At 31.7% G+C, this 27,990-nt stretch overlaps 2 protein-coding genes across 6 annotated transcripts; one reads left to right on the plus strand and one right to left on the minus strand.

Moving 5' to 3' along the window:
* The first annotated feature begins 1,335 nt into the window (after positions 1 to 1,335).
* On the plus strand, positions 1,336 to 20,986 carry Axed (BTB/POZ domain-containing protein axundead). Of its 3 annotated transcripts, none has more exons than XM_083080593.1 (6): positions 1,336 to 1,458; positions 15,683 to 15,897; positions 16,404 to 16,576; positions 16,929 to 17,200; positions 17,490 to 17,884; positions 18,073 to 20,986. In XM_083080593.1, exons 1-6 carry the CDS (start codon positions 1,431 to 1,433, stop codon positions 18,289 to 18,291), a joined length of 1,302 nt encoding a protein of 433 aa, XP_082936719.1. In that variant the 5' UTR covers positions 1,336 to 1,430; the 3' UTR covers positions 18,292 to 20,986. The 3 variants fall into 3 exon arrangements, with proteins under 3 accessions (XP_082936719.1, XP_082936718.1, XP_082936721.1); XM_083080592.1 differs by lacking the exon at positions 1,336 to 1,458 and adding an exon at positions 7,140 to 7,588; XM_083080595.1 differs by lacking the exon at positions 1,336 to 1,458 and adding an exon at positions 14,127 to 14,437.
* Positions 20,580 to 27,689, minus strand: LOC145960895 (ADP-ribosylhydrolase ARH3-like). Of its 3 annotated transcripts, none has more exons than XM_083080596.1 (7): positions 27,578 to 27,689; positions 25,824 to 25,986; positions 24,534 to 24,691; positions 21,559 to 21,801; positions 21,350 to 21,456; positions 21,056 to 21,266; positions 20,580 to 20,933 (listed from the first exon to the last, which is right to left on the minus strand). In XM_083080596.1, exons 2-7 carry the CDS (start codon positions 25,984 to 25,986, stop codon positions 20,763 to 20,765), a joined length of 1,053 nt encoding a protein of 350 aa, XP_082936722.1. In that variant the 5' UTR covers positions 27,578 to 27,689; the 3' UTR covers positions 20,580 to 20,762. The 3 variants fall into 3 exon arrangements, with proteins under 3 accessions (XP_082936722.1, XP_082936723.1, XP_082936724.1); XM_083080597.1 differs by lacking the exon at positions 27,578 to 27,689 and adding an exon at positions 27,529 to 27,547; XM_083080598.1 differs by lacking the exon at positions 27,578 to 27,689 and adding an exon at positions 27,112 to 27,131.
* Positions 27,690 to 27,990: the final 301 nt, after the last annotated feature.

Here is a 27,990-nt window from a genome sequence, read left to right on the forward strand (position 1 = left end):
CTTTTCATTAAAATATGTAAACAATGTGATGCATGCCTTACGGGATGAATCACGACAAGTTGTTAGGAAGATAATGCCTTTCTTTATCAGTTTCTTCTCAGGAAGCTATGTGTCCCTTGACCTCCTCTTATTGCTTCTTGGATTGGATCGTATATTTCCTTATCTATCATGCAGCGGATATGCCTTTGAATACTGTACAAGTTCATTTTGAGAAACCGAGTGTGATGTTACATAACAACATCCGTTTTATTGAAATCAGTTTAAGATCTTAAAATGCCGCGATGAGTGAGTCATTCAATTATGAAGCCTGAAAAGTTAAAAAAGAAGCTAATTTCTTAATTCACAAAGTAATTTTAATAATTCTCAAGAGAAATAGCAAATGTTATTATCGTATTAATACATAATAAAGTATTAATATCGTACTCATACTTTTTATAATATATTATACTATTGTCTATAGCGTCGTGATCTAAAGTGCGAGTGTTGCAAATTATTAGATTCACTCATGGAATCACGAATCAATTGTTCAACCGAAAATGGTGCATGAATTTGCGTTGAATTGATTGGCCTTCAACCCCGCGCCGATATTATGATTCGTGTCAATGTACCTTCTTAAAGAATGCAAAACAGACGATACAAACACTTGTATATATTTGTTTAAATTTAATCCTTTTTTATGTTTATGTTTTTCTTCATATTTAACGTAATTTTTTATTCGAAATTATCCTAGTTATTTCAAATTGTATACATGTTCTATGAAAAATATATAATTATCTGCTCCTATTTTTTTATTACAGGAAAAAGAAAACGATATAAGTTTATATTTATTATCGCGATTTAAAAACTCTGTTGATGAAACTCTAACTTTATGAAGGTATAGTTTTTATTAGGCAGGTCAGAGTCTGTCGTACTTTATTTTGAAAAGCCGATCTCAGCTATTTTTGTGAGTCCGTCTTATTTATCTAGGTCATGGGCATTTGGATAGAAGAGTTCTTTCTTCTCCACATGTACGGTTTAAACTCGGATTTTAACTCGAGTCATTGACGCGTCGAGCGAAACGAGAGAGAAAAATGTCAATCAACGACTTTCTAAGGCGATTTTTTTTTGACATTTCTTTTCTTTTATTTAACATTTCGTCCGCGTGATTTAGAGGAAGACGGAGAGGGAAAGAAAGGAAGAAGGGGGAAAATGTTTAATATTTTTTTATCCCCCTTTAATGTGTAAAAGCGTCGGGACATACCAGGCGTCTGCGCATCGCGCGAGTCGCGCTATGTATAGCCTGGTGATACGCCTGGGGCATCGGTTCCTTCGTGCGAATTATATGTATGTTCATTGCAGGGCCGGTCATCGGCCAAAGCGCATCGAGCCGCTTCTCGGGTGCGGAAACGTTGTTTAAAAAAAAAAAAAAAACATCCTGTTCGCGAAAGTCGATGCGAGCGCGCAACCGAAGACGAAAAGGTACAGATTCTCCGCAAGAGACTTGCAATTCTCTCAGTGGTATATATTTTTTTAGCGCGCGTTTTCCTCCTTTAAATTATTACGATCCGGTTACTCGAGAAGAAGAGCTTTGATGATGAAAAATATCGGAAGCTTTAGCAAGTAGCAAAAATTTTTCTTCGTGAGTGAAATTTAAATGTGAATGTTTAATGAAATAGTGCAATTTCCTCATCAGCTGTTTGCCGATTGCCGAATAAATTTAGAGGTATTTTTCAATGAACGCGATCGATACAAGTTTGAGGAAGGATTGCGCTTGGAACCAGCAATAATTTTGCGTAGAATAAAGAGGTAATTGTTCAAATTGATAAATTATATAAAAGATATATTTTCGATACATTACTTAAATTACAATGCAGATTTTTAAAAAGTGTTACTAAGTTAATTTAAAATTAAATATTAAATAAGAAAATAAAGAGAGAGAGAGAGAGAAAGAGAGAGAGAGAGAGAGAGAGAGCAATTATATAGCGAGCATTATATATGGAAAACGACATTTTCGAAATTTGCATTTGAAAATTAACTTTAAATTTGTCTGTCATTAAAATTGAATGCCGATAAAATAAAAAATGACCAAAATTTTGAATCAATATGACTGCATAATCAATTGTTTCATTTTTTTAGTAGACTGAAATTAGAATCTTTATCTAGTTAAACGCATTATTTTTACTAAATGCTATGCTTGGAGGTCGAGACAGGCATATGTGTGTGTTTGGATTGAATATACATAAAGCGCTATCGCGTTTCCAACAATTTTCATGAGCTCTTCGTTGATCACGATTTTGACTTGTAGAGTGTTCGCCGCTATTAAGGCAATATTTATCGAGCCAGAAATGTTATGTGTCTGCCCGCGAGAAAATTATAAATTTCGGCGTACATGAAACGGCAGCACCGAGAGCCTGTTTATGGTGACGGTGCGAATAAACATTTGTTTTTCGCGCCGATTATCTTCACGGACTGGCGACCGAGAAAACACAGATTGTTTAATCGTAGATAATTATCTCCTTAAGGCCTACGTTAATTGTTCGCCGTATTTTCATTGTCGTACCGACAATGTCAACGTCAAGTAAATTAAAAAAATCGTCGAGAAGACTAATTCTAACAATAAACGATTAAAGGAAAAAGGAAAAAAAATTAAGGAAGAAATAATTTTCTGCGATAAATTTAAAATTTGGACTTTTTATTTAACGAAAAAGTTAAAGCTACGATACATTATACATCGCTAAGAACGATTATAAAATCAGTAAACAATTCAACAAAATAAATTTAGAAAATTTTTGCCATACGTAAAATGTGTAAATAACAATTATAATCTTATATTTAAAAATAGCATCAAGTAAAAAATGCGAAAATCTTTTAATACATCCTCGATTATTAGTCGTATACATATATAAAGATGCATGTGGTCTTAAAAATCTTTTTTTCGATTCGCGACATTCCTTTCTCCCCTTGAGTTTACCGATACTATTGATTCCAGTGTTGAATACTACGCGGAAAATCGCATCGCATGCAAATTATGCGATAATTTCCGTTGTCATAAGAGAGACATAAGATATCGATTATTTCGTATTCACAGAAATCTAAGTGCGATCAAGAGCGAAGAATTCTCGAATTCTAGAAAACCACTTGACGTTTCAAATTTGAATTAAAATTTTTTCTCCCAAAAAATTTCTTAGAACTAGCATTAAAGAGTTAAAAATCGAATAAGTTCACATTTAATATAAAAGCCATATCTCTTAAATATAAAATAATTAATATAATTAATATAAAAATATAAAAATATAAAATAATTATCTTAAATATAAAATCTTAAATATAAAATCTGCAAATTACAGAATTTTTGCGTCAAATTTTAATCTTTAGTCACTCGGAGATCGAAATGACGACGATGGGACATCTCGCGAGGATTATCATATAAATACAATGCAAACGATTGTTCCGCGAATAATACGTCGGAGCTTGACTAAGACCTGCGCGGTGCTTGGAAGCGATAAAATCGTTAGCAAGCTTTCCGATAATATCGCGGGGGGTGGCTTTGTCCGACCCGGTGCACAGACCCTCTTTCCCTCCTCCGAGTGAGGGCGAGTTACAGTGGCAGAGAATGTAGATACCTGGCCCCAAACTGTACACGAGTTGCGAGTATTGATCACGTCGGCACGTTCTGGAGCGGCCATCTTTAGAGGAAAGAGGGAATCGCTCGCAAAATTGACGCGCACTTTTCTCCCGACGTGACAAAATTGCACGAAAATTTTCCGAGCCACGAAGACGCGTCTCTTCCCCATAATAATGAGAATAAACTGGCTCATAGAAAATAACGTAACAACTTTTATGGATCCATTTGTCAAATAGCTAAATTAAAAAAATTAAATAAAAAATATTTTTTTTATTTAAACTATTAATATTGAAGATAATTTTTGTGAATATCTATTCGTACATTAATACTTAGAAAAAGTGTCTATATCAATAATAGATAAAATATACATAATTTTTTTATTTATTTTTTAGGCAAAAAAGTGAAAATTGTTATTTTTATGAGATTTTTGCAACCTTTATTTGCGAAAATATAAAAATTTCTTGACTTAAAAATTTCTCGATTTTTTGTTTAATTTCATCGAATTTTTTTTATAAAAATATTGAGGGGTTTTAAAAATTAGCGTTAGATGATAGCAAATTAATCTAATTTTTCCAAAAATACCTATCTTGTTTATCATTTTATGACGATATGTCGAGCATGGAAATCGCACAAGTCCTAGAAAACAGACTCGAGTAACGCGACACGCGTGTATAGTGTTTTCTCAGAGCGTCACGCACGATCTCTCGCTAAAGATGTGAGTCAGATTATGAAAATGTATCGAGCGCGGCGTTTAAGGAGCGTTGAAAAAACGCTAACGACGTGTTTGAGGTAAATCGACTCGGACAGAAACGGAGTGTCACGAGTGTGTTCGAGTCCGTTCGCGATTCGAGGTATCGATGGGCTATTATCGTGCAATTATACACGGTTCGATGCAGACGGCGTACAGTTGCCTTCTTGTCGAGCCGCGATTACACACTTTCGTACAGATGAATGAATCTCCGACGATGATGAACGTAAATTCTTCCTGGAAGCGTACCCATAATGCATATCCCGCGAACTCTCCTGTCTCACCGCATCGATAACGCGTAAACGCCACGCTTCGCTTATCGATAACGCGATCGAATCGTCGCACACATATGTCTCGTAGCGAGAACAAGCGTGCATGTTACAAAACTTTCGTCCTAATCTTTCTCAATTAAATATTTTTGCAGGAGAATTGCATGATTCATTAAAAGGGATTTAATGCGCGAGTAAGTATTTCGAGGAATTTTAGAAAAAAAAAGGAATTTTAGGAAAATGAGATTCTGCAATTTATGAACATCTGTAATATTCGATGTTGATGATTTCCTTTCCTCGAGAAATGATAATAGCGTAATTATCCATGGTCTTACTCAACATCGAATGAGAAAAACGCTGTCAGATCGATTGTGTCTGATCGGTCGATTTAAATTCGCGAGTATGTATTACAGCGATTCTCGTTAATGTATTCCGTAGACACGTGCATGCGCGTGAGTAATAAGTTTATGCACCAGGCGTTGCGTGCCCGATAGGATATACGAGCCGCTTTGGCAACTTGATTCATCCACCTATGACATACAATAAAATCCCGATTACTTTATGATTCAGTATAAAAACACCTTCATCTAATGCATTCGACGAGTGTAAACACTGGTACGACGATCTCGCGTTACGAAACTCTAGCGCAAATAATATAGCTCTGTTTATATATTATAATTTGACACTATAAATACCACAAATCTTGCTTTGATTTCTGCAGCTGTGAAGTAAATATTTGTATGTATTTTAAAATATTACGTGTTAACGACTGTTATTTAGATAAGATGCATCTTGTATTATGATTCCACTGGAAATGATTCAGAAATTACAACCCTTACAGCACAGAATCTTGTAGCTGCAACATTGCAACATTTATGGGAAAACATTAAAATTTCTCTGATTTCTTTGATTCACTACCTGTTTGCGGAATTAAATTTCATATCGTTTATTGTAGATTATTGGAACGTTTAGATTATTAAAATATTTCTTTGAAATATTTAATACCTGAGAAAAAAAGGAGTGCAAATTCTTACATATTGATCACATCTCATTATTAATTATTGGAGAATTGATGTTAAAAGAATATTGTTATGTGTGAAATCAAATAAACGATAAATAGTAATATGTCATAGATATAAAATTCGTAATTATTATTGTATTTAAAATGCAATTTTCTATTATTTTCTTAAATATATACTTTACAGTTACCTAACAATGATCGATAGAGCGAGTGTATCGTTTCTCGATGCGCGCGGTAATTATTCGTGACCTCGCGCAATTTATCATTGCTGATAAAACTGCGATAGTTTTCATCGGTTATCGAAGGCGAGCATTGGTAAAACTATTGCGTAAAACAAGAAAGATAAAGAAAGCGAGAGCTTTAGTTTTCTTTCATAAATTAAAATAATTTATAACACTGCCTAACGTTATCTTATTTTGCGATTGTATTCAGCGTATTCGGTTCTTAAATATTCAAAAATGTTTCTCAATAATACAAACAATCAAAGATATATAAAATTACAATTTATATAAACCGCGAAAATCAAGTTCGATTAATATTCGAATGAATGAAGGAATCGCTCTTTGTAGCAACATTAAATTCGATTTCAACTTTTTCTTTTTTATTGTGTGAGTTGTAAAAAAATCTTTGAAATATATCAAAATAAAAACGAAACTAATTCCGTTTATAGAAAACGATTGAATAAAATTACGCGAAATTAATGAAATTGCTGTACGTCAATTAAATTGCATTGAATTAAATTAAAACTTTAATTTTATTAACAATCAATTAAGTTTACAATTTTATTGTTGTTTTAATTACGTAAAACTGAATAATTTTGTTTTGTAATGTAAACTTATAATTTTTTGCAAAGAACTTATGTTTTAATTATATCAAGATATATAAATATATCTATATAGATATATATGTTATAAACTTATAACTTAATATGTGAATGAGAATAAGAATAACATAATTAAATAATATTATGTGATCTGTTAGTGAGGACTATTACTATTTTACACGGTTGGAATACAAATCGCTATAGCTATTAAAATAATTAAATTAAATAATTAAATAATTAAATTGATTATTAAAATAATTAAATAATATTAAAATAATTAAATAATTAAATTGATTATTAATGCATAATATGCGCTTTTGTATTGGCGAATTAATACGTATGGAAAAATTTGCACATTTTCCATATCATGGAAATGTATATCCCGTTCGCTTTGGTTTTCTTCCGTTTCTAGTATTTCCCTCTCACTCTTTCACGTTTCCACGTTCGTTTCTTTACTCTCTATCCCTCTTCTTCTTGTTGTTCACCGCATCCGCTGCCATGTTTCCTGTCCGGACGATAAGAAAAAAAGAGTCGAGGATTACATATTCGATATTGCATATTTTTCTAAGTCAACTCGGGTTTTCCTCTCGCGGGGTAGGGAGGAGAGGAGCTACAACGTACCGGTACGATAATGTTTCACACGGTTTCATTATGTTCTCGTAGATACACTGGAAACGTGCTCCGCTTCGAATCGATCAGGACTAAAGGAGTGAAAATTTTTTTATCCTGATTGGCCAATCAAACCCTGTTACAAGAAGTTCAGGATCCAAGTAGGGTAGTATGGCTTAGAGATAGAGCAAAAAACGTGACGTGTAACGCGATGTTTGATCCGCGACAGGTTCACTTGCCGATTGTTGTTCGACCGGTATGGTTTCGCCGATTCCGCCTTTCTTAAAAGACCTCGTCGAGAGACGAGGTTCGCAGTTGCGCACAATAACACGCGGATCATCGTGTGATCGATCAGAACGATCGTATGAGTGTCAATCATTTATATGTGAAGTGCAAACGATGGAGAAGTTAAACGTGTTCACTCTTTTCAAGAAATATATGACGCGAAGCGATCGCGATACGACACCTTTGTTGATAAAAACCTTTGTAGAAAACGGAATGAATTATGCATCAGGTAAGACAAGTCCATCAGCTTTAATCAAATTTGATGATCTGATCTCTTTATATATGACGCGTACGAGAAGTAATTTTTAAATAAATTAATGCTCTTGCATTATAACAGTGAAATTGAGAAAAATTGAATTAATCTATTATCTAGAAGAGATAAGTAATGTAGATCAATGAGAGATATTCTTGAAAGATTTTTGATCTCATAAATATTTTTCTTTTTTCACTCGTTAATGTTTAAATAAAATTAATAATGTTAATTTAAATAAAATTAATAATGTGACAAAAAATAAGTCTTCTAAATTGTATAAAAAAATTAATATTTGTTTGTTTCTTAATATGCAGTGTCCCAGACCCGTACACCCGTTTTAAAATGAAAATAAATGGTTTTTATCAAAAATCGCGAACAATTTTTAAGTAAATCGGGTACGCTCTATCAAATGGTGATATTATCAACTTTTTTCAACTTTGATTCCGACCGGAAATACGCCATCCGGATCGGAAGTTGAATTTTTTTAGAGGAACATGGTACTTTTTATTACAGATTCGAATTCTACGTAAAAAAATAAGAAACTTTTATATCAAACGTTTTTTCTAAAAGTGCCTCTGTCAATCTTAACATTTGAAGTTCATTATTTCATCACAGTTACATTCAAAGTCAATTTTAAGATTGACAGAGGCACTTTCAGAAAAAACGTTTGATACAAAAGTTTCTTATTTTTTCACGTAGAATTCGAATCTGTAATAAAAAGTACCATGTTCCCTTAAAAAAATTTAACTTCCGATCCGAACGGCGTATTTCCGGTCGGAATCAAAAGTTGAAAATATCACCATTTGATAGAGCGTACCCGATTTACTTAAAAATTGTTCGCGATTTTTGATAAAAGCCATTTATTTTTATTTTAAAAGGGGTGTAGTGGTCTGGGACATCCTGTATATACATATAAAGCAATGAATTTCTTAATATATAATATAATACAAACCTGATATTTTATAATAAATAATAAAAGATTTGTAAAAATGTGTGGATACAAATACATATTTTAATATCTTAATTTTGATTGAGAGATTTATCAAATTTATTGTTAATATTAATCGACTTAATTGCATATTATTGAAGTTAGAATTTTTTTCGCGTTTTAAATAAAAAAAATTAAAATTCATGGCCATTTTCACATTTTATCATTGAAAATATTGTGTTTATGGCCAGTTCTCGAATGTTACTCGCGAGATGTACCTTTTATCTAGCTCTTCACAAGTACGTCTCTATTGACATTCAATTTCTCATCCGCTTAGCGGAATCCCCTCAAATGCGGAGACCTTGCGGTTGCTAAAAATTCCGACGCACGCACAATTATTCATGAATATCAGACACGGTATGCTTCTTCCTGAATTCAGCAACAACGTTTACCACATTTACGACATCGATGATCGCGTCAAGGTTTCTGCGAGACGCGCGTGGGGCACACATTTTTTCGCACATTCGCACATTGTGAGGGCTGCAGCTGTGCCACGTGTGGCGATTCAATTCGCACGTTTCTGCATTGTCCGCGTTCGTTGCTGTCCTCGTCACCCTCGCGATGCATCGATTATGTGCACGTCGTTGACGCAATATCGAATTATTAATAGACGTTTGCGTACTGAATATACGCTCGTAAATGTCGCCTTTATGGCGTTCTCTTAATTGCGTGCTTAATTGAGAACCTTCGGGGTTAGACCTCGACTGTTCGCTGCAACGCGGAGATCGTACTGTACAAGAATTTTACGTCGATTGTATCAACTAGGCGATCTGTTGAAAGATATGACAAAAGGTCAATTCCGGCTCATCTTTTTTTTTTAAATCTTAAGTAAGAACTAGTGATCAACTAGATAAGAACTTTGGTTCTCCTAAGGTGATACTTTATGATGTACAACCCTTTGTGATGTCTTCCGCAAACGGTTGATGATTTTCTTGTGCAAAAAGCATAAACTTTGTTTATGTGTATGATATCATCTGTTGCCAAATATCAAAAATTTAAATAAAAACTACAATTATTTTCATAATAGAGAGTAAAATTAAAGAAGTTTATTTTTTAGTATTTCATTTTATGGCTACTAATTTAGATACCCTTTTTAGACAAAGAATTGAATTCTCACAGAGGTAAGATCAACTTCCAACTCTCTTAAATTTAGAATTTTTTGCTATTTTCGGAACACTATGTGTAAATCGAAAGGAATGCGAGACGCATTGCGATAAAGTTGACTCCGACTTTTTACAAAATTGATTTGAACGAAGAGGTCATTATCGGACTTCAAGGCTTCGTCATGGATATGTTCAATCAATTTGCCGTTTCAATTCGCCGTTTTTTCGCTCGTCTGCTCATTTCTTTGTTTCTTGTTTTTTCATTTTCACACGCTGAATTATATTTACTATTAAAATTATTAGAGCTTGACGAAGGAAAGAAGGCAAAAAGTTGGATTAAACATTTAGTTTGGGCAAACTCGAACCCCGATGATCGCGTTTATAGATAATTGCAATAAGTGGCCAATATTATATCGCTGAAGTATAATTGACTTTTTGCTTTGGCTATTCACGGTTCATTTCATATTTTAATTTCGCTATAATAATCCATTATCATGGCAAAACTACACGTAATAATAAACATATTTATATTATTTATTAATATTATTACACATTTATATTATTAACGTAATTTGTGTGTGTGCGTGTCCATCTCGTTTCTTGTGTTTCTCATTTCTATTATACGTTTACTATTTAAACTACTAAAGCTTGACAAATGAGAAAGAATAAACAAGAATCAAAAATAAAGAGTAAAATTATTTGTAACATAAAAGGAGTTAAAGAAAGAGATTTTCGAGAGTTTAAAATGACATTCGCTAAATTAAGTGAAAAGTATTTAATCAGCATAAATTAATAATATACTGAAAAAAAATAATGTTAGATCAACAATGTCGGTGGTGATTGGAATTTATTTTATTAATTCAATAACAATATTAATTAAATCAATACACCATTGTAGTATATTTAAGTATAATTAATAAAATTATAAGTATATTTAAAGATGATAATAGCAATCACTTTTAGCTTTACATTCGTTCGAGAAGAAACAATTGTAATATACATGCGGGCAAACTCGAGTGAAGAAGAAATCTTCAACATCTTCTGCTTGACTGAATCAATTAGCGAACCCCGATGATCGCGTTTATAGATAATTGCAATAAGTGGCCGATATTATATCGCTGAAGTATAATTAACTTTTTGCTTTGGCTATTCACGGTTCATTTCATATTTTAATTTCGCTATAATAATCCATTATCATGGCAAAACTACACGTAATAATAAACATATTTATATTATTTATTAATATTATTACACATTTATATTATTAATTTTGATGCCTGATGTTTTGAAATTAAATAAATAGGAACAATATAGAAAATAAATAAGAACAATAAAGAAAACGATATTAATATCGAAAATTGTCATCATTTTAATCGTAATAGATTTTTAGATAATGGCAATGCAACTTTTTATTTCTAGCTTTTAACATCTATTATTATTCTATGATTTAAAATTTCAGCACATGCATAAATTGGAAAATATCGTGCGACACATTTGATATGTCGAGTGTCCGAAAATAACATTCGAAATTTTTGAGCATCCTTTTTTTATTTATTGTCCCCATGCATCTTGCTGAAATGCGGGTGCGTAGAATGAAAGCATTAATTGGATTAAGGTCGAGCGGATACTCGTTCAACTTAATTACTTGCGTAGCCGTCAGTTTGCATTAACCACTGTAGTTGCGCTAAATTCTATCAAATTCCCCTTGTTTCATTTCCATTCGGAACAAACTTCGTCAAGTATATCTTGAGAATACGGGACCCACATGCATCATACATAAATATGTAATTGTATTTCATTTATTCTTCTTATTTGAATTTTTTAATCATTTCTCTCGATAAAGATATTATATTCTTTCAAATTATATTTTGTTTCATCTCATTGGATTTCTTGAGACATTCAGCGCTTGTGCATGGAATTTCGTGATTCTAATTTTAGCAAAACCGTGATTCACTAAACATCCGCGGATTTCGCAAGCCGTTTTGTACTATAAGGCGAGGATCCGGTCGGACTGAAATCATATTGTATAGTAATATTTCATGCTTCTAATCATCTCACTGTATTTTTTTTTAATATAAATAAGTTTAATAATACTTATTTAAAAGTTATAAAAACGATATTTTTGAGTTGAATTGAATTTTTTATTTTATTAACACAAATAAATATTTAATAGCATAAAAAAACTTGCAATATTTGAATAAATAGTTTATGTTAGAACAAAAAATAAAACGTACATTTGTTTTGAGATTATAATGTTCCTGCTAATACCCTAAGTTAATCTTATCGTGTTATGCAATATTATGTCATGATTTAAGATAAAAGACACATATAAGACACACAGAGTATTAAAAGAAACTATCTTTTATTTATATCATCTACACGTCGCTATCAGTGTTTTAATTTTTATTTTTGTAACTTGTGATATCGAACATGTAATTTTACATATGATTTTTCTTCGCAACATTTAATGCAGTTACACGCACAATCAATAATGTTTACGAATATCCGTGATGTCTGTTTCAATGAGCCACTCCTCGACTCATAAACACACGCGTACATTGAAATTCTTATAACGCGATGATTAATAATGGAGCACATACTGTGTGATGCCCCGCTTTGTCGTAAATTACTGCTACGTTAATACGAAGTGATGTGTGACACGCGTGATGCACGAATGTAGGTCTACAAAATATGAATTTTTATTGACTTGGTTTAGGATATTTGTAATAATACGATATACTATAAAAGTGCACAATGATTCATACGTTTGTTTGCGTATTTCTCGATAATTCAAGAATGCTCCCGCGCATGTTGATCTTTTCTGTAAAATTTTTACAATTTATTAATTTTTTAAATTTATTAATTTTTTTATTTATTTATTTTTTACTTTGTTTATTTATGTAATTATTTTTTATTACATTTTTTAATATTTATATACATATTTCTATAATAATATTTATATATTTTTTAATATTTATATATTTCTTTATACGAGCGATATTTATTAATTATTCTGTTCTACACAAATCTTCTGTGCGTATGGAAAAGAATTTACGTCACGGTGTATTAAGGACCGCCATTATTTCGCGAACGAACGTACATCGACGACAATGTCTTGTATTTTTTGCAGCATAAGCTGTAACGAACTTGAGATCCCGACTTTTCAAACGGACTCATTCACGGCCGTCCTGAATATCATTAGTATCTTCCTGTATCTTACGTCGTCAAAGAGACCAGCCGATTACGATCGTTTAGCGCACGCGGCAATTATCCATTCAAACCACGACGAGTTTCAGCTGTTCGACGATTAACACCTTTCCGATATTCCCGGATGATCGGCGCGTATCCGCGTTCCTCGCAATGACGGAATTGTTCTACCTACCGGAAATCTACTTAAACGCACGGAGTGTAAAAGAGCGTGTTTGTTCTGGTGTTCTTGTGTCATCGCGCAACAATATTTCTCACATCAACCTCGTTGTAAAAAAATAATATTATTTTCTTTATATCCAACTCGAAAAATTCCGCTATTCTCCGCGATGAGTAATTTTAGTGATGAAATTCACGTGTTAAATTTATATTTTCGATAAAGGAAAAGCTTCCGGGCAAACTCTATTGACAAATAATTCTGAGAAAAATTATACTTTTGTCGATTCCATCGCGTTAAGCTTTATCGAGAAGGCTTGAACGATGTGGCGCAGACGATAACGCATTCTTCGACACTCGTCTCGAGTTCGAAGCACAATATAAACCGTTTCCCTTGGCTCTTATAGACCGCAGCTTCTCGGTATCGATAAAGTCCCTTTTACCGGATATGAGCATATATTCCCCAGCGCCTTTTCCTAGGTCTAAACAGTCCCTCAAGCGCGCGGTCGACGATGTTTATAAACAAGTATTAATGTGGTCGATGAAATTTAAACACATTAGTAACCGATCCCTCTGAGAGAATCTGAGTCACTCATAATGTAGGCTCAACACAGATCGATCTGTCAGTCGAACGGTATTTCTCGTTTTGAAAGGGCTGCCCTCCCCGAGTTTCTCGTCGAGTAGATGTGTCTTGTTCATTGATGGTATTGATGGATGAGCAAAGTGTTTTCTAGTGAATGCGACAAATGCATTTCGATTTCATGAAATAATTATGTTCATGAAGAAAAGTTTTTTGTGTGAAAGGAAATTATTAATATTATTTTCGAGGATATAATAACAGGTTTTTTTTAAATGCAATTTATTATAAAACAGTGTGTTTGTGTATGTGTGTATATAAAAATGCTTCAAATTGAATCGGTGTATGATAAATAATTAGTAGCAATTTTTTTCTTTCTCATTTTAATCGCATTCTTTGTTCTGTTTTATATTTAAAGTGAAAAATGGAGATGTATTCAAGCTTCGAATTCTGAGTGAAAAATTACAGAGAAATATATTAAAAAATACGGTTTTTGAGAAAAAGGGAAGAGAATGATGAATGAACTGATTATCAATGACGAGACTTGCAAAATAAAGATTTGCGAATTTAATTCAGATAATGCAAAATAGAGACGCGTGTACAGAGTTTATTAGAGTATAAAAGAGTTTAGAATTAAAAGAGATTCACAACCGGGCTGAACGGTTGCTATCAAACATTCCTCGCTGTTTTGTCAATAGAGCGGCATCTCACTCGTGTTAACGTCGCTTGTGTTACTATCAATTTCATCGATATACATATGTATATAGTGCATCTCCCACGTTACGAAATAAAAAGTTAGTAGTTATTTGCTCTTGAAATCAATATTTGGGTTCGATAACTTTAGCTTAATTGGTATCGCTGATATAACTGATATTAATGCAATAATTCATACTGCAATAATATATAAGATATATATATATATATCAAAATCACCGTATCTAATTTTGAGGCTTCAAATCCGAAATATACTCAGAGTGCAATGTATTATTATTTTTCTATTTATCTATTATTTTTATTATTTTTTTGCCATTTGTAATATATTTATTTATAGGAGTCTATTTATTTATAGAAAGATAAATTTCTCTTTTATTACTTTTATTTTTATCACATTTTTCAATTCAAAGAAATTAATTTTATGATTATGTAATAATCTCTATTTCTCTCAGTTTAATCATGAAGAATTTATATTTAGAGTTTGTTTTTCATATAAATGATAAGCTTATTTGTTGCAGAAATTGCACAAGAATATCACATATTGCATTTCATATACTTTTATCTGTAGATATTGGATTTTCGTAGAGTCACACTACAAGCATTCATTTTGCAAAATTGCACGAATCGCTTTCTCATTCTCTCTACACATATCTTGTAATAATATTTGTTTAATTCTATATATATATTACATTTAGAAATACACTTATATTGTGTTATCTATCTCTATCATTAAAAATCAATAAGTAATTACAACATAAGTCCTATCTTCTGCAAATACTGCCAAACCCATGTGTAAATTAGATACTGTACCTCTTAACATTGGCACAGCAGTCAATGTAAAGTAAACTGTGATGATCAATAAAACGCGCAAAAATCGAAATCATTGAACCGCCATGAGATAGCGATTCCATGAATCATAAATAGTCTTATCGCAAGAAAGTGTTCGAAAAAAAAAAAAAAAAACAGCAACAGAACATTTATCGATGATGGATGTGTTTCTGAAGATGCAATATTGTGCAAGCGCGAAACGATGCAACATACTGCATTTGCAGGACAAGAATAATAAAAAATAATAAATAGAATAATTTATATAAAATAATTAATAAATAGAATAATTCAGATTAGAGATATTAATTTTATTAAATACTAATAAATTGGAAAAAAACAATAACATAATTAATAAATAGAATAATTTATTTTTTTTTAGAAAATGCATTATTTTATAGTGCGTAAGATGGCTTTATTTCATGAAAACTTTTAAATAACTAAAGTGTTTTGTGTGTTTGAGCAAAGATGTCTAAATAAAATTTTATTGTTTTACATAGGCGATTCTCGATGCTTTCGTATCCAGTCTAAGAAGGAACGCGAAAAATCTCACAGAAGATTGCTAAGTAGATTTTACTCCAAGATTCAGATCTCGCCATTGATCAAGACAAAGACATCGCACGAGGATCTTCCGATAGACATGTCTCGAGCATCTCTTATAACGCCTGAGAACAATTCGCAAGCCGCGGATCGTTGCAACGTTGTAATGCTTGAGGTATGCATTTAATGCATAATAAACGTAAATTGTTTTCGATTAAATATAATTTTCGATATAGTAAATTTAATACAAAACATTTTTTTAGATTATTTATTTATAATGTCGATTTTTATTAGATACTTAAGTTGGTTCAATTTTTTGGAAGTAAATCCTCTAACAAGCGAAAATCAAGAAATATTATTTATTTGTATTTTTAAAATTATATTTAGTAAGAAACCTTCTTACTTTCTAATATATACAATACAATAATATACTATATACATATTTGGATTATCTCTTTTTTTGAACAGGAGATAAAAACGTAAAAAAGACAGAGAGAGAAGAATAAAAAATTACTAAAGAAACAGTTAAATTTTGTCGAGTAGAATATAATAGTAATCTTCAATCAATTAAAATGCCTAAAATGACAGAAAGTAAACTTTAAATTACGCGGAGGCACTGCTATTCGTATGCACAATATGAAGACACGCATTGGAATGATTGTGATGAATTTTGATACACAGGCTGGATTACCCGGCGATTCGTGGACATATTGCGTCGAACGAGAACAACTGGCCAGAAGATCAGAATGGTTTCGAGCGATGCTCACAGGTCCGTTTGCACCACCACCGACGGATTCACCACCGTTGTTACAGTTGCAACACGTTGACAAGCGGGCATTTCATCATTTTCTCAAGTAAAAATTTGTCGCTTAACTTAATTTAAGATAAAAGAGATGCCCGATGACACTTGAATCCTATTTGAGGCTGCTAAGCTATTTTTCAATTGCTTTTATAAATGTTTAGGATTGTGTTAATATAATAATTTGGAAAAGAATCTTACATTTTTCGGTTTCTATTCAGGATGCAAAATATTACGGTAATATTATTATAATAGTTAGATTACAGGATAAATTAGATCTGTTCTTTTTAGTTGAACTGATTGCATTAGCTCAGCTAAAAAGAATAGATCTATTATTTTCACAAAACTGATTTCTTTCTTTAAATTTCTGCTTTTGTTTCTAATAATATGTTCAATCTGTTGTGCAGATATCTTCATGACGAGCCCGTCAATTTTATATCAGTGTCGACAGCCCGAGCTACACTTGACGCAGCTCATCAATATCTCTGTCCTGGACTGGCGCAACTCGCCGTGAAATACTTAGAAAATCACTTAACTCCATCGACGGTATTGGAGATTTATCAGGGCTTAGGACTTTATGCGAACGATCAGAGAGAGTGGGGAGAACGTTCTGGTTCGGACAGATCGCCAAACTCGCCGACCGCACCACCATTGCCCGGGGACGATGCTGGTGCAATAGGTATAGGTCGTTTTTCTTTTCTCGATTACATATATTTCTTTTATAATTCTTTTGGAAACAATTAAAATTAATTAAATTAAAAATATTAAATAAATATTTGATTCAACTATTATTTATAATTATAGCGAATAAAGCTATATATACATATAACTGATATATAATTTAAATTTATCTTTTTTTTGAAGCCTAAAAAGAGGCAAAAATTAAACAAGATTTCTTTCCTTCGCTTGTGCCTCGTTTAATTTTTTAGATATTTTATTTTAACTATTATTTGTTGTATTCTGTGCAGCCGTTGTGTGCACTGATCTTCTGCTCAAGTGCTTATCTGTCATCGATTCGAATCCGGCGATGGTACTGGGTCAGGAACGTTTCGAGGAACTTAGCGTTCAGGAAGTTGCCGAATTAGCGTATCGCGATACTCTAAATCTCGGCAGCGAGTGCATCTTATTTTCCGCGTTGGATAGGTGGGCCGCGGCTGAATGTAGAAGACAAGGTATCGAACCTCTTCCAATCAACAAGAGGCTCGTGCTCTCAGATGACATTTGCTTCAGTGTGCGATATCTTCTTATGAACGATCGGGAATTCGTCAGTGGTCCTATGGCGAGCGGTATTCTCACGAACGAAGAGTGCGTGCATATCGTCTCCAAGATACTTGGACATCCCGAGAGTTCGAAAAATGATAGCGTAAGTATATATATGCACATTCTTAATCGAATAGTCATCATTTGCACTGATTTGCCTCTTGAAAATATTCTTGGAATAGATTAAAAGAATTAAAGTAATCGACTATAAATAAAAGTCGATAAATTTTATTGTTTTAATTCAATTTTTTATTCTTAATGCTAATAAATGATTCTTTTGCAAATCTACAGCTTCGGAGTTCTACAGCCGTTCATCCGTCCAGGTTATCCAATATACCCAGGATGGGCACATATAAGTGCGACGAAGACTGCAATATGTTGAGGCCGGGCAAAAAAGAACGACAGGATAACCGAAAAAACAGAAGAAAGGAATGTGCCAGTCAAGGACAGAGAACATGTGCTCGGATTGGAAATTGCCTTATACAAATCCTAGCTTGCATGTTCGATTAAAAAATCGTCCTTAATTATCGCAAAACTTTCAATCCTCCCACCGAAAAATATATGTTATTATCTTTTTATCTCATTTTGTCTTTTCGGTTATAACTGTTACAGCTGGAGGAATTAAGATATAAAATATTAAAAATTAAAAGCTTTGCGGAAGTTCAAAACACGTTTAATAATCATCTGAAAAATCATAACATATTTTACTTATCGGACAATCGAATCCAACATCTATAGAAGATTGTCAGCATAACTGCATAATTGAAGTAAAGTTTATGTTTGTTACAGGTTTTTTTAAAATCGGCTTTTCTACAAAAAAGTTTAGCCTTTTTAAAGCGTCGATTTTTTTGTAGGTTTTACAAAAAAAACTAAATTTATAAAGAACTTGTAATATATGTAAATTTTAGGGATTTAAATATTTTTTATTTTAATAACTTCAGAGCGCGGCTTCATAAAAATGTTTCATAGATATTTCTTATTAATTTTATTAGATATTGAAAAAGGTAAGCGATTCCTATCATAATTAGAATATTGTTAAGTTGTAAGAATTAACTAGAAATATTAAAATCATGCAAATCGCGATATTTAGGCGATATTTTTGAAAGCGATAGAGACTGAGATATATCGAAAGAAATGTTTTATAATGTTCTTAAAGGCATATTTAAAGGTTTCTGGCTAATTTTTATTGATTAAATACTATTTTAGAGAAAGAGAATAAGAGATCACGTATATATACTGATTCGTATGAAATCACGTATATATACTGATTCGTACGAGATTACGTATATATACTGTTAAAATTTTTAAAATTGCGTAAAAATTTAGAATTGTTACGTATCACTTCCATTTTAATATTATAAAAATATTTTATTGTTTATACGTGTTTTGTTATTTTAGGAAATATTTAACCCTCTCGCTTGCAGCTTTCGCATAAGATCTATATTTACGAGAGATGAAAACAAAAGATTTCTGCTTTTATAATATATGAAAAATTCGTTTTTTTTTTTTAAATGTACACTTTATAAGAAAACGAAAGATCTTAAGACTTTTAATCAGTCATCGAAAACAAAATCTATTTCTACAACAGATATAAATAATTAATGGCCCAAATCTAGAAAAATCTATTTTTTTTTATAAATGTTTTTTAAACTTTATGTAAATTTGACATATATGAAAATACGAGAGAAAATATGCAATTGGCGCCGCTGCAAACGTGCACCCTGTTGAATGTAATCACGATGTCTTCGTTGTGTTCATAATTGTTGTTCAGAGTATATGAGCTTCAAATTATTTATAATGATGTGTATGTAGAATCATGGCTGGTCCGTGAGAATAAATGACGTAAGGATATATAATATTATCTTGTAAATTGCGGATCGAGAGTTGCCAAGTTTTTATCGATTTTAATATCCGCCATTAATTTTTGAAAATTTAATTTTTCTTATTTATCGCGAGTATCTAGAATTTTTTAAAATATCCATATATCTATTTATTTCAATAAACAGAAATGTGATTATAAACTGAATATTTTAAACAAGAACACAAAAACATTTAAAAATTGTGGATGTATTATTAAATATATGATAAAAATAAAAAAGAATTCTTTTATATTGATAAGAACGAGCAAATTTTTATAGTTTTACATAAAACACATTGCGTATTCTCACGATATACGTATCGTTGCCATTTATATTTTTTAGTTGCGAGTTTCTTAACATATCTATATATAATGAATCTTTTATCATATGCTTCAATAGAGTTAGAGACTGATCATGTGATAATGCTTATATTTAAAATCTCTGCGATTGCTGAGAAAAGATAGGGAACCGATTTAAACCAAAATTCAAACTCACTGTTTTGAATGTGTTCCATATTTATATTTTTGTTTATATCAAATTTCCTTATGTAAAATGCCGATATTATTATTTATTTTTGTAAATCTAATAAGCATTATTATATATGAATGCAAATTTCCAATTCCACAGTGAGAATAATAGTATTAAAAAATTCAGCACTAGCCATACTGATTTGTTTCTCTAAATAATTAAATTACCAAATACTAATAATTAATTCCTTGCACGAGTCTTAAAAATCAATATGTTTAACAATACAAATGAGAGAGTGCTGAATGAGAGAGAAATAGATAAAATAGTGAAACAAATAGTAATTTGTTGTATTGTAGAGTTATAAATTTATATTTAGTAAAAAGTATATATCGCCTCAACAGTAAATTATTGAATGGAGCTCAAAAGAGCATAATGTAAATAAAATATGTACACCAAAAATGCTGAGCATAGTCTTCTGCATTAATAAAATTGTTATTAATTAATTATTATATTGTAAAACGTATTACAATAATTATATAAATGTGATAGACTAAAATAATAATATTTTAATAGAATTTTCTTATAATTTCATGTAATTTATAGCATTTATTCACAAATTCTCGTTTTATCTTCTTATGTATTATATTTACTTATTTATGTTTTGGATGTTGCCACATTTAACAATGCATCAGCCAGTTCTTCAAATCGATCTGCTTGTTCACAATGTGATAAAAGTAATCGACTAAACTTTTCATGGCCATAAAATGCACCTGCTATCGCGCCGGTCATACTAGCAATTGTATCTGTATCGCCTCCCAAAGTAATCTAATAATGTAACGAAGATATAATATTTAATTATAAATGACATTTTTTAAAAATATTTTTCTGTACAATATTATTATAATTAATCTGCCATGGTATCATAAAACATAAAATTTATAACTTACAGCATATTGAATTGCTCTTCTGACAGGATTATCAGTTCGTATCTTCTTTATACGTCTTTGTGCTTTTAGAAAACAAAAAATTGCAGTAGGAACTGATTCTAAAGCTGTAAACTTATTACCTAGTTCTTTAATTATCCTTTGTTCATTAGGCTCATCTTCAGTTTCAGAAAGTAGATTCTTTACTACTTTTAACCGTTCTTTATATGGTTGGCTGTAATTTATTTGATATGATTAAAATAATTTTGTTTAAATATAATACATATATATTATATATAATTTTTCTTTAAGAGATACCTTTCAACCTCGATTTTATCCATTTTGTTTACAAGATCGTCAATGAAATTAGAAACATTTAATTCTTCACTGGGATGTAAACATAGACTTTGTTGAATTGCTATAGCCTGTGATAACAAGAAACTTTTGTGTGACAGATAATCTGTTAACATAGATATATTAAATGTATGCATTTTTCTTCTTATTAACACAAATGAATCTGTAATTACTTGTAATATAGCACCATTTATTCCCAATTCATGTGCATGTGTAATTTGTGTCACTTCTTTCACATAATGTAAAAGATTATCATAATTGTTGTACGAAAACAACGAAACAGGTGCAATTTTCATTGCACCGCCATTACTATAAGAACCTGCACCACGAAATATATCCTTTGCTGGACCTTTTACATCTATTCCTGGCTCAATTTTTTTATTTTTTAATTCTTTTAATTTCTTAGTAGTAAGTACCTATATATGCACAAAAGATTTGTTGTAATTTATTTTATTACAAACCCTAATGAAAAAATTATAATTACAATTGCAGAAAGAGATATCTCTTATAATTATAAAAGTATTTTATTATATATATATATATATATATATATATATATATATATATATATATCTTTCTGCAATTGTAATTATAATTTATATAATTACCCAGCAAACACAGAATATAGCAACATTGCTGCAATGTTGGGTAATTATTTATTTATACGGACCACTTCCCGATTTCAATAATTCTCACATATGTTATCAAAATCATCACTCTGAGTAATGTTGTGAAGGTTTTAGTCGGCGGTCATTGTTTATTAAAAAGATATAAACAAAAGAAGTTTCATAAGTTTATTAATACATTTATCGAAAGAATGGTCGTGTATATATATACACACACGACCATTCTTGTGTGTGTGTGTGTGTGTGTATACATATATACATATATACAGGGTTGGGAAGTAACGCGTTACTTGTAACGCCGTTACCGTTACTTTTTTTTGATAACGGTCTGGAAACAGCGTTACATTTTTTTTCTGTAACTGTAATGATAACATAGTTACATTTTTTAGTAACGATAACGAATTTAACAGTTACTTTTACCGTTACTTTTCATATTTTGAAAATACTTATGACATCGTATTTCTGTCATATTCAATTTTTAGTCATCGACCGACATTCATATAAAATTCGATAATATTTCGGATGAAATTTATTGCTTTGAGAGGTGTCTGTGAAGCTGACACGACAATCTACGAATTTAAAAAAAATACTAAGAGTTCTGATAGAATACGAAGAGTTTTATACTTTTCATAGTTTTACAGTTCCTGATAAAAATTAAAGAGTTTCGCATTCCTTATATTAAAAAATCGAAATCGAAAAAATGTGCTAATTTCGCGAATCTAGCACGACACTCTTCCCTCTAAAGAACCAAAACGCGTTGAATATTATTATTTTTAGCAAGAGTTCCCAATAATTCTGCTATAGTTCAGCCTATATATGCAATTTCAGACTGATATTTCAATAATTAATAAATTTTTATGAATTTTTAATGTCCTCGTCCAGCACAACACTTAGTAAAAATGTGTCGTGCTGATGATTTTCCGTAGTTTTAACGGCAGTTCTGGACAGTTCTATAAAAGTTCTATTCTTTAGAAACATTTTTCAAGCAGAGAGATTTTTTAAATAATTATTTATAAAATAGTAAACGGTCGGAACTCTGCGTAAAAATGTTTCTAAAGGATAGAACTTTTATAGAACTGTCCAGAATTGCCGTTAAAAATACGGAAAATTATTAGCACGACACATTTTCACTAAATGTCATGCTGGTCAAGAACATTAAAAATTCATAAAAAATTATTAATTTTTGGAATATCGATCTAAAATTGCATATATAGGCTAAACTATAGCAGAACTATCGAGAACTGTTGTCAAAAATAATAATTTTCATCGCGTTTTACTACTTTAGAGGGAGAGTGTCGTGCTGGGTAATTGTAAAAAATTGTTTAAAAAATAGTAAACGGTCGGAACTCTGCGTAAAAATGTTCCTAAAGGATAGAACTTTTATAGAACCGTCCAGAACTGCCGTTAAAAATACGGAAAATTATTAGCACGACACATTTTCACTAAATGTCATGCTGGTCAAGAACATTAAAAATTCATAAAAAGTTATTAATTTTTGGAATATCGATCTGAAATTACATATATAGGCTGAACTATAGCAGAACTATCGGGAACTCTTGCTAAAACTAATATTCAACGCGTTTGGTACTTTGGAAAGAAGAGTGTCGTGCTAGATTCGCGAAATTAGCACGACATTTTTTCGATTTCGATTTTTTAATATAAGGAATGCGAAACTCTTACATTTTTATCAGGAACTGTAGAACTATGAAAAGTGCTATCAGAACTCTTAGTATTTTTTTGAAATTCGTAGATTGTCGTGCCAGCTTCACAGATACCTCTGGAGCGATTAATGACACCATTGGTCAATCACAGTTATTTCATTCTTCTGAGGAATGGATGTGATTGGCCAGTTTTTAAGTTTGACGTAATATCGGACGAGAGCACAAAAAGAATGCAAATTTAGCTGTATTTATAAATTTAATGGAAATTAAAATTTTTTTATTTACATGTGAAGTTACATGTTAAATGCTTTAAAAACTATATCTCTTTAAATTTTTTACGGTTTTGTAAATTTAAAATAAAGAATTTGTTGCTTTTATATTAATATTTTAATAAAAAATATTACCAAAGTAAATTTTTTATTTAATTCTATCTTGTTTTAACATTAAAAGTAACGGGAAAAGTAACGAATCGTTACTTTTGAAGTAACGGTAACAGTAACTAGTTACTTTTAAAAATAAGTAACTAATAACGGTAACGAGTTACTTTCTTTATTCGGTAACGAGTAATGGTAACGAGTTACTTTTAAAAAGTAACTTTCCCATCCCTGTATATATATATATATATATATATATATATATATATATATATATATATATATATATATGAAGTAAGATACTTTTTAATATTATTAAAATATATTTTAATATAATATGTTTAATATTATATTGTTTTAATATGTTTAGATATGCATGAGGGAAATAAATTTGGATGTATAATATAAATTTATATACTGAATATGCACACTATATATTTTCTTAAATAGATTAAAATTATATAAATACTAAAACTATATTACTGACGTTCATACAACCAATTTCATAACCACGTTTGGGATCTTGGTAATAACTTTCCACAAATCGTTTTGCTACGTCAACAATATCCAGATCTCGTTTCTCAATTACGGATTCAGCTACGGAACGAGTCATTGCCGAATCATCTGAAAACTCCATAACGGACTCTATACAATTAAAAGAGGTTTCATATAAAAAAAATTGTGATTTACTAAACAAACTAAAAATATAGATAAAATATAGAAAAAAAAAAAATATATATATATATATATACAGGGTGTCCTAGACCACCAGTACACCCCTTTTTTTTCGAAAACTAAGCATTTTAGAGAAAAACGTTTTCGACAAAAATTGTATGATTTTGAGGGGAACATAAGATGGTGTCATTGGTTTGACCTTGGATGGCATCGTTAAGGTGAGGTCAAGGACACCTTTAATTTCTTAAATGGAACCACCTATTTTTTATTGCATATTCTTATAGCTTATGTCGAGAGCTTTCCAAAACACTATAATGAAGTATTTTTTCATCAAGTACTTTTCGAGTTATAAGGCTTGAAATAATTTCTGAATTTTACATAAACCATAAAATATCTAGTAAAATATTCATTTTTCGATTATCTTACCTTAATACTTTTATGTACAAAATAATGAGAGGAATCGATTGGTGTAAAGAAAACACATAATTGTTTCGAAAAAAAAATGTAATTGTTAATTGCAAATTACATTTTTTTTTTCGAAACAATTATGTGTTTTCTTTACACCAATCGATTCCTCTCATTATTTTGTACATAAAAGTATTAAGGTAAGATAATCGAAAAATGAATATTTTACTAGATATTTTATGGTTTATGTAAAATTCAGAAATTATTTCAAGCCTTATAACTCGAAAAGTACTTGATGAAAAAATACTTTATTATAGTGTTTTGGAAAGTTCTCGACATAAGCTATAAGAATATGCAATAAAAAATAGGTGGTTCCATTTAAAAAATTAAAGGTGTCCTTGACCTCACCTTAACGATGCCATCCAAGGTCAAACCAATGACACCATCTTATGTTCCCCTCAAAACCATACAATTTTTGTCGAAAACGTTTTTCTCTAAAATGCTTAGTTTTTGAAAGAAAAGGGGTGTACGGGTGGTCTAGGACACCCTGTATATATAAATATATATATATATAGAAAAACAATGTGCGAAGTTTGTACAGCAATAATTCGCGCGAAAAATAATAACACGTGAGAAATCAACGGCGAGAGAAACTTTATTGTGAATAAAAAGAAATTTCAAAGAGAATAAATCTAACCTTTGAACTTTATTTCCTCCAAAATATCGAGTTTTCGTTGTAAGTAGATTTTCTTGCGATCTGATATGACTTTCTCGCCCTCGTACGGTCTTCCAAGAATATCTCCGACCAAAACACCTAGCATTGTACCGCGAAATTTACTTTTCAACAATTCCAAGTCCATCTTGAACAATAGTTATTTTCCATTTACACTCAAGTGATACTGAGTCACTCAGTTATGTATTTTATATTCAATTAATGACGTCATTATTGAAGCCTCCGCTACAATGACTCTCGAGCACGGTCTTACATATAGGTCTGGAAACTCCGGTGGTGGGGGAGGTCTCACTTAGTGTGTCCGTTTTTCGGGAGTTCACAGCTTGCCTGCTAGGTTCGCTGCGATCTAGAAGTTGCATTTAGACGTATGTTAGAGAGAGAACGACTACTGCCGTCTATCTCTGTCTCTCTCGCTCGTATTGCGACTTCTAGTCGAAAAACGGACACACTAAGTGAGACCTCCCCCACCACTAAAAAAGGCCTGAGTTTCCAGACCTGTATGTAAGACCGTGCTCTCGAGTGTCTTCTTCTTCCTTTAGCTTAAGTGGCCACTTCTGATCTGAAAGGCGATCAGTATAATCGAGCCAACAACTGGTTTAAATGAGTGGATATTACAAGAGATAGAGAAAGATGAGTAAGGGGGATTGCTCTCGAGTGTATCTACAAGTCGTACAGTTATATCGATGGTCGTTTGAGGTGATAATTTCGGTTGCAAAACAGTCGTAGTCGCAATCGTTTGAATATTCAATTCCTATTCGAGCGACTGCGACTACGACTGCTTTGCGACCGAAAATAATGCGGAAATAAGGAAATAACCATCTCAAACGATTATCGATACAACTGTACGACTGAATTGTAGATACACTCGAGAGTCATTGTAGCGGAGGCTTAAGTGAATAAAAGGAAACAGGCAAATACAGGTTCGTGATCTCACTTGCCAACATCAAAAGAAACGTGCATTCAACTGAGCTATGACGTCATAAGTTAGAATTATATCTGAATTTTGATATAAATGCAAAACACCTATTATATATAAACATGTGGAAACCTAACCTAACCAAATCCGATCCGAAAGCTCATATTCTGAGTTCTCTTTTATCGATAAAAGTACCTCTAAAAGTGGTTCGTAGCCAATCAGAAGGCTTGTAAGCCACTTTTATCGATAAAAGAGAACTCAGAATATGAACCGAAGTATATCACGGATGACGTTCGACGCGCATGTGCAGAAAAGAAAATCCATTTATATACTGACAAGGGGAACACCAGACAGTGGAATTACCGATTTCGCTGAACTTAGGGCTTCGACCAAACTTCGATTAATTCAATCGTTGATTAAAGGGTTGCCAACATGACAAAATAATTCAGTGTGACCAATTGTATTTCTAACAATATACAGAGAGAAGCCAATATAATTGTAGAAATACAGTATATCGTCAGAAATACAATTGGTCACACTGAATTATTTTGTCATGTTAGCAACCCTTTAATCAACGATTGAGTTAATCGGAGTTTGGTCGAAGCGGCCCTTAATATATATTATAGTTCCACCCTCCCACTAATTCGTCATAAGGTAATACGACGCACCTCTCAAGTATTACTTTACGACGAATTAGTGGAAAGGTGGAATTATAATATAAATTAAGTTCAGCGAAATCGATGATTTCACTACCTGGTGTTCTCTCTCCCCTTGCGAGGCTGCGTTCGCTTTGTATACTCACGCGCTGTGAGCATCATTCTGTCTTCATTGCACATCGAATATCAAACGAAGATAAAGCATAGAGCGATACTTTCACCGCTAAGGCCCGGTTCCACAACTTACTTTAACCGAAGTTTAGCTCGTTAAAGGAGGATTTGCATTGCATCCAAAGCCCACTGTATCCAATCGGACGTCATACATCGGACATTGGACGCAATGTAAATCTTCCTTTAACGAGTTAAACTTCGGTTAAAGTAATGCGTCGTCTACAATGAGATTTTAAGGAGACTTAAGGCGTAAGATTTAAGAAATTGACCAATCACAGTCGAGTATTCTCTTAATACTTGACTGTGATTGGTCAATTTCTTAAGTCTTACGCCTTAAGTCTCCTTAAAATCTCATTGTAGATGACGCTTAAGTTGTGGAACTGGGCCT

This window comes from Camponotus vicinus, unplaced genomic scaffold (genome assembly GCF_025532165.1).
Source record: "Camponotus vicinus isolate PSW18456_S1 unplaced genomic scaffold, iyCamVici1.0 SCAF_10, whole genome shotgun sequence".
Taxonomy (NCBI): Eukaryota; Metazoa; Arthropoda; class Insecta; order Hymenoptera; family Formicidae; genus Camponotus; species Camponotus vicinus.

What these genes read in the sequence shown, in the direction of transcription:
- LOC145960895 (XM_083080596.1), bottom strand. Translation starts at nt 25,986, where the DNA reads ATGGACTTGGAATTGTTGAAAAGTAAATTTCGCGGTACAATGCTAGGT. An exon ending in GATAAAATCGAGGTTGAAAG is followed by an intron (nt 21,267 to 21,349) that starts GTATCTCTTAAA and finishes AATAAATTACAG; the next exon opens with CCAACCATATAAAGAACGGT. An exon ending in GAAGAGCAATTCAATATGCT is followed by an intron (nt 20,934 to 21,055) that starts GTAAGTTATAAA and finishes TTACATTATTAG; the next exon opens with ATTACTTTGGGAGGCGATAC.
- Axed (XM_083080592.1), top strand. Translation starts at nt 7,333, where the DNA reads ATGGTTTCGCCGATTCCGCCTTTCTTAAAAGACCTCGTCGAGAGACGA. An exon ending in GGACGATGCTGGTGCAATAG is followed by an intron (nt 17,201 to 17,489) that starts GTATAGGTCGTT and finishes TATTCTGTGCAG; the next exon opens with CCGTTGTGTGCACTGATCTT. An exon ending in AGAGTTCGAAAAATGATAGC is followed by an intron (nt 17,885 to 18,072) that starts GTAAGTATATAT and finishes GCAAATCTACAG; the next exon opens with CTTCGGAGTTCTACAGCCGT.